Source organism: Branchiostoma floridae, chromosome 17 (genome assembly GCF_000003815.2).
Source record: "Branchiostoma floridae strain S238N-H82 chromosome 17, Bfl_VNyyK, whole genome shotgun sequence".
NCBI lineage: Eukaryota > Metazoa > Chordata > Leptocardii > Amphioxiformes > Branchiostomatidae > Branchiostoma > Branchiostoma floridae.
Window position 1 is genome coordinate 3,163,154 of NC_049995.1, and position 7,652 is coordinate 3,170,805.

The 7,652-nt window shown below is 40.9% G+C and overlaps 1 protein-coding gene across 1 annotated transcript in view; it reads left to right on the forward strand.

Annotated features, from left to right (window-relative positions):
- The window catches only part of LOC118404073 (alpha-2A adrenergic receptor-like), a 7,163-nt gene extending 2,946 nt beyond the window's left edge, over nucleotides 1-4,217 (forward strand). Inside the window, exon 2 of the mRNA XM_035803028.1 lies at nucleotides 2,082-4,217. Coding sequence (XP_035658921.1) covers nucleotides 2,188-3,792 — 1,605 coding nt within the window. The 5' untranslated portion in view covers nucleotides 2,082-2,187 and the 3' untranslated portion in view covers nucleotides 3,793-4,217. The remainder of the gene's footprint in view (nucleotides 1-2,081) is intronic.
- The last annotated feature ends 3,435 nt before the right edge of the window (nucleotides 4,218-7,652 follow it).

The following is a 7,652-nucleotide window of genomic DNA, read 5'->3' on the forward strand; positions in this document are numbered from 1 at the left end:
CGGGGGGGGGCGAAATCGCTAAAGGGGGGCGAGGTAGGGGGGCGAGATCTCTCCCCCCCGAGGGCGAGATCGCTAGTGATTTCGCCCCGGGGGGGCGAGATCGCTAGTGATTTCGCCCCCGGGGGGGCGAGATCACGGGGGGGCGAGATCGCTGTCACACCTGGCTTTTTTGGTCATCCCTGGACCGGGGGGGGGGGCTTTTGAGGCCCTCCACTTCTAAGTCCTCTAACTCTTGAACGAAGTGCCGTAGGGCCACCAAATTTTCAGGACATGATATCGACATAATATCGGACGTGTATTTGACGTTTGACGTTACGTTGACGTAAGATGACGTAAATGTGACGTCATCAATTTGATTATATTGGCCGGACCCATGAAAAAAGGGTATTCTCAGAAAACTTCAAGTTATACTACAAAAATGTAACATCAAGTCCAGATAACAGAATAATAATGTTTATTACGACTTGTATTGCCAATAGCAACATCATAAAATGACGTCATGCACATCTAAGATACTAGTTAGGCTCCGCCATATTATATCCACAACCTTGAATTTTATAAAGTACGTTTTTTGCAACAAATAATCACAAGTGGCAATGGAAATAGACTAAATTCATTCATTTAGATGGTTTTTGATGAAAAAAAACCCAGGTAGTTACAAATTTTAAGGGATAATTAGCTTGTTATTCTTGATCTGGCCATACGGTCCGCCATCTTGGATTTTGGGCTGATGACGTCATCAAATTAGCATAATTTATGCATATATAATTATGAAAGATATGGTAAGTAATATAAGATTTCATTTATGTAATAAAATAGCAGTGATATAGCAAATAAATGTGAAAAATACATTGTTAGAACCAAAAATAGTGTTTTTGGCAAAACTGCCTGTCAGCAAACGGTTGCCATGGCAACACGAAAAAATGGAAAATTTGTCAAACTTCGTAAAATTGTTGCCAACAATATTTTAGGGAAACTCACAAAATTTGATGGCTTTAGCGTAAGGCGTTCTGGCGTTATAGGACATCGAAGTTGGAGCGGGCCTCAAAAGCCCCCCCCCCCTGGTCTGAATAGGGTTAAGCAGGGTACCTATAAGAGATGGGACTTCGCACTTAAGTCTAGGCGACTTTGTTGTACGGTCATGTTGGACATGTAGTTGGTGTGATTAGTGCAAACTCTCTCTCCGCTAGTGCCCAAGTTGCTTTCCTCTTAATTTCGTTTTTGTAAGGAGCAAACGCAATGAAAAACCTGCCAGACTGAGATACATGCGTACCCTGATATTCATGTGCAGTTTAGAGCTGACGGGGGCGTTTCATATCATGAGCGCAGCGGGTTGCCATTCTAGGTGCACTCTCATTGCACTTGCGTCAAGCTTGCATCACTGCGGGGTTCGTTCACAGCGTCACTGTTTTGTTATTTGCTACGTTTTTCATAACTTAGATATTGCGTAATACGACTTAGACTTAGAAGACGACAAAATACACAAAAGGTAAGAAAATTCGTTCTTTATCTCTGAAATTCGTTGAGTATATCTTTGGAACCCCGCCGTGACTCAAGCTTAAAGCAAGTCACGGCTGTGAGAGTGCACCTTATCTGGTCTCGGTCTCTTTGTCAACAACAACCATTGCCCATGCTAGGACGATTAAGATTAGTACTTAGTATTTAAATTATATCAAATTACAAATTGATATCGATCATGCCCGGAAGTCCATCAACTTTCTGCCTATCAGTACCCATGCGCCACCGTGACGTCGCTCGTAGAGATTTTTTTACTCTAGCTTCCAGTCCACTAATGCATCTTTATCCACGGAGTAACCTTTATCCGTTGTTTTAAAATCTAAGAAAACAGGGTATTTAGGGATATCAAGTCGACGGACGGTATTTTCAAACTTAAGTATTTTTTAATATTGCAAGTTGAAACCACCGTCTGCGTTTCCTTTTTAATCAACGGATATAGGTTACCCTGCGGATAAAGATGGACCAGCGTTATGCCTTATATAGCGTATAGGTTCGGCTTCTTTTCGCTTCTCAATAATAGTGAAAGTTGATGGGTTTTCTTTCTTCATTTTTCTCCTTTGCAGGTCCCTCTGTGGCATGGTTGAGGCGGATTTCAGAATCTAGCCCTTTTCAAGGTCAAAATGAAAACTTGATTTGGCAGTCGTACGAGCCACAGAACACAATCCCAACATGTGGCTAAACGATTCTTTGAACGTTTCTGCCACCGGCAACATTTCCGGGTCCGATGACGTCATATCCGGCGCCGAGGACATGTCCCAGACGGGCGAATACACGACAGGCCAAATGATCGCAATCGTCGTCATCGTTGCCATGGTAATGACTTTAATCATCGTCGGCAACCTGACCGTCATCTTCTTATACGTTTTCGGCAAACGGATCAAAAAGCCGAGGAACGCCTTCATCGTGTCCTTGGCGGTTAGTGACGTCATGGTCGGGGCGACCATCATGCCCTTTTCGCTGTCCAATGAGCTGCTCGGTTACTGGGCGTTCGGGAAGATCTTGTGCGACCTGTGGCTCGCCTTTGACGTGATCGCGTGCACGGCGTCGATCTACAACCTGTGCGCGATCGCGCTGGATCGCTATTGGTCGGTGACGGACGCCACCTACGTGCAGTACAAGAGTCGGGACCGGATGAAGATGATGCTGTCTGCGGTCTGGATCAGCGCCCTCGCCGTGGGGATACCGCCCCTCGTCGGGTGGGTAGAAGAACAGGACTGGGAACACGAGGAAAAACCGTCCTGCGAGCTGAGAACACTGCCTGAGTATGTGTTCTTCTCCGTGGCGCTCTCCTTCTGGGTACCGCTACTCCTCATGACGGCGATCTACTTCGTCGTTCTCCGAGAGACCAAGAAGCGCTTCTCAGCCAGGCTTCAGCGTAGGAAGATCTCTGAAGAGGTCGCCAAAAGGTACGGACTAAGACGCTCCCGCCGCGGCGTCATACCAGGGGCCAAAGCCGCCAACAATGCCAGAAAGGCAACGCTCCCTGCACGGTCCACAAACTCAAGCAAAGAAAGCAACGCTAACAGGCACAGGTGTAGCATAATGACGCCCAGCACACAAAGAGTTTCTCCAAAACTGAACCATATTGTACGAGTCACCTCTACCTACGTGCGAGATGTTTCATCTGTGAACGAGTTTTCAGATTTCCACCTCGACATTTTGTACGAAGAAACGGAGTCAAAAACAAAAGCCCCAAATTCTATCTCCGACCATAACACAGATAACACATTCAATGTTGTGTCTCACGATTCGAAAGCCAACGGCCAAACAAACGCCCTTGCACCAGCAGTTAAAAAGAATATCTGCGATTACAAAGGCGAGGTTGTCAGTCAGGTTTGCCCAGATGCAAATAGAAAGCCCGGTAGCAACAGTTTTGAGACAAAAAGCACCCCTAGGGATGATAGCGTAGAGGTCGGCAAAAGCGGCTATGTTGGATGCATACCGCTACCAGTACCTGGCACACTAAGAGTCCATGCTCCGAGTTTAAAGCAAGAGACCCGCTTGAACCTGGTGATTGGATTGGTGATTGGTGCGTTTGCTGCTTGTTGGCTGCCGTTCTTTAGCGTGTACCCTCTCTCGGTAGTGACCAAATCCCTCGTTCCGGCCACCCTGTTCAAATTCTGCTTCTGGTTAGGATACTGCAACAGTTTTCTGAACCCAATCATATATACGGCCTGTAATCAAGACTTCCACGAAGCTTTTTCCGAAGTCCGCCGGAAATTCTTCAAGAGAAACCGCGACGGGAAAGGTCTCGTGATTGGCCGAAACAAGTGATTTGATTAGAAGTCATTCACATCAAAGCGCACCGATCACCAATCAGCAGAGATGGCGGGCGGCATAGACTTCCTGACACTTTTGACCCATCGCTGACGTCACGCGCCCGTAAGTGCCACGTGACGTGGGTGATTGGTCTACGAAATTGTGAGGAAGACCGCAGCAGAACAGTCGAAAAATTGTTGCGCTCTCTTTTTGACTTAAATCTAAGGTAAGGCTTAGTGTATTACCAAATATAAACAAAGATGAACATTCATAAAAATACAAATTGAATTTGTAAACATTTGACATTTGAAAAATGGAGACAAGAGATGTAATGCAAGAACACAGATGGAACAAACACACAAAAAAACAGAAATGAAATAAATAAATGAACATATTTGGTTTCACCTTGAAGTTTTAGCGTATGGCTAAAATGCTTTAAGCGTAAAGCTACAAGTAAGTTTTAGAAAAAATCATATTGATCGTTGGATTTCAAAAACGGATCTTTAAAAATGTGTCACGTCACTAAATTTAGAAAATAATTTTGACAGTGCCAGATAAAACGGACAGACAGGATGTAAAGGTAGTTCTGTAGTCAGTTGTTTGGGGTTAAATGTAGTGCAGTGTTTTGGGTCTAAAGGTAGTGAAGTGTTTCAGTCTAAAGGCAGTGTGTTTGGTCTAAAGGCAGTTTTTTTGTCGAAACGGAGTGTTTCAGCTCTGAAGGTAGTGTAGTATTTGGGGCCCAAAGGTATTGTTTGGGGTTTAAAGGTAGTATTTGGCTCTAAAGGCAGTGTTTTGGGTCTAAAGGCAGTGTGTTTGGTTTAAAGGGAGCGTTTTAGCTCTGTTAAGCTCTAAGGGTAATGTAGTGATCTTTGTTGTAAAGGCAGAGTTTTGGGTCTATATAAAGTATTTTAGGCCTTAAGGCAGCGTTTTGGGTCTATATAAAGTATTTTGGGCCTTAAGGCAGCGTTTTGGGTCTAAAGAGAGTGTTTAGCTCTAAGGGTAGTGTAGTATTTTTGGTCTAATGACAGAGTTTTGGCTCTAAAGGCAGTATAGTGTTTTGGCTCTAAAGGCAGTGTTTTGGCTCGAAAAGTAGTGTTTTGGGTTCTAAAGGCAGAGTTTATGGCCCTAAAGGTAGTGCAGTGTTATGGATATAAAACTGTATTTTGCCTCTAAAAGTAGGGTAGTGCTTTGGGTCTAAAGGAAGAGTAGTGTTTAGGGTCTAAAGCTTGTGTATTGTTTTGGGTATAAAGGTAACGTTTTGGGCCTAACGGAAGGGTAGTGCTTTGGCTTTAAAGGTAGTATCATGGTTTTAAAGTTAGTGTATTGTTTTGGGTCTAAAGGTAGTGTTTGTGGTCTATTGGTAGTGTTGTGTTGGGAGTCTAAAGGCAATGTAGTGTTTCGGCTAGAAAGGTAGTGTTTTGGGTCAAAATGTAGTGTAGTGTTCTGGTTCTAAAGGTAGTGTTTTGGGTCAAAATGTAGTGTAGTGTTCTGGTTCTAAAGGTAGTGTTTTGGGTCAAAATGTAATGTATAATTTTGGGTCTAAACGTAGTGTTGTGTTGGGGGTCTAAAAGCGTTTTTTTTTTGGTTCTGAAGGTAGTGTTTTTGTCTAAAGACAGTATAGCGTTTTGGGTCTAAAGGTAGTGTAGTGTTGTTGTTTTTTTCGTCTAAAAGTAGTGCAGTGCCTTTGGTCTAAGCGTAGTGTAGTGTTGGGGGTGTAAAGGTGGTGTAGTGTTTTTGGATCTAATGGTAGTGTTTGGGGTAGTGTTTAGGGCCAGGAATGATTTTATGTATGTTGCTGCGATTAGATATAAATACATGTATTTTTATCTTGCCGGGCTTGCGCAGATAATGTGGCGGATATTTTCCATGGTTCAATGGTTCAATCAATGGTTCAATGTTAACCCAGCCCTTCCAAAGGCCCTTCAAAAGGCCCTTTTCTCTTTGCCCAATTTTATGGCTTAGTTAGACAAGGGTTACATTGCAGTCCAGTATCAAAACTGTATTTTAGACGTATGTGGTCCAGCGTAAATAAATCTACGCTTTAACCCATGTTTATCATAAAGATATATCAAAAATTGCATCAGAAGGAATTTATTTTGTAATAAAGAATAATGCATACTCATTGTGGGTCAAAAAGTTTTACAATACCGATTTATTGTGCCAATAATTCATCTGACATGGATTATGTTAATGAGGTAAATTTCCAATATCTCCCTACACTGGGGGATTATTTTAGAGGGTAAAACTTATTAATTAGTTTAGAGGGTAAAACTTCACTGGAATGGATTCATCATTCTTTAATTGTAAAAATAAAATAACGTTTATTTTTGCATTTTGCGACTTGCAGTCTATGCCATACATTTCTATACCTTTTAAAACGAGGTTCTTCAGAACATGTAATGGTTAGCTCAGTGGTAAAGTTTATGCATTGTAATCCAAGTTCCGGGTTCGATTCCCGGAACGGGAATTTTTCAACTTTCTTTTTTTCAATTTTTTACACCATTAAAGTACTAGTAAACAATACTTTTGTCTTTTGACCAGAACATTTGGGAATTTTTGTTGTAGTTCTGCATTTTTCCGCTGTTGGGATATTTGAATGAACGAACAGACATGTACATGTAGGGTATATGTCGTTCTAACTTTCATTAAAATGCCCATACAACATCTATATCACATAATTGCACGAGAAGAAACTGATTTTCTCGAAAATAATTGCATCCTGTATGACAAAAAGTTTCACTAAACATGTTCATTCTTATATTCCTGGACAAACCTCATTTGCATATTGGTGAATCTCTCCATGCGACCATATCAGATTTAGTTACTCTATTTCTATTTACATGACATTCTAATAACTAGAAAAACGTTCACACATGCAAACCTTAGCAAAATGTCAGCTTTTTTAAAGCACTTGTTCTGGTTGTTTCTGATTATTTTGATGTGATCCTCATGTTTACTGATGAACACTGGTGAAGCGCCGAGGTACCTTTTCCTGACGAAATCCCTACTACCCGGCAAGATACAGCTTTTTTTAAAGCACTTGTTTGTTCAGTATCAGTTAAAGGAAGCCAATTCCACGGAGAAATATAATGTGAGTTTCCTTGCAAGATGTGTTTTGCGTTTGAAATAATCATGTAAAATTATGTTGCAATGATGAGATATTGTCTGTAAAAGTTGAAAAAAAAAGATAATGTTTTAAAGGAAACAAGATATGGCATCATGTGGTGTACTTGTTCTTCGGCCAATGCAGTTAATAAAGTGTAAATGTACAACAGTTATGGATCATGCCCCATTATTTGCAAGAAAGAATCTTTAGATATATGTGTGTGTGTGTGTGTGTGTGTACACGTGTGTGTGTGTGTGCGCGCGCGCGCGCGCGCTCGCACGCGTGTGCGTGTGTGTATACAAACCAATTTTCATACATGACAGCTCACACGTTCTCATAATCTGTCTAAATGTATCAAAGACATAATCATAATGAATATAGGAGTAATTCCGCGGACCAAGAGATAGTTTTAGACTTCGGTCCGTGTATGGAGGAGTTTCATCTGTCAAATCTCTTAACGCCAAATAACCTAACGAACTTCAAAAAGATTAGGGCCGACCAGGCGTGCTTTGCCAATTTATAACTGTTGACGCCCATGTTATATAATGATAAAAAAAAACAAACAAGAACAACAACAACAACAATAATGATAATAACAACAACAACAATAATAATAATAATAATAATAATAATAATAATAATAATAATAATAATAATAATAATAATAATAATAATAATAATAATAATAATAATAATAATAATAATAATAATAATAATAATAATAATAATAATAATAATAATAATAATAATAATAATAATAATAATAATA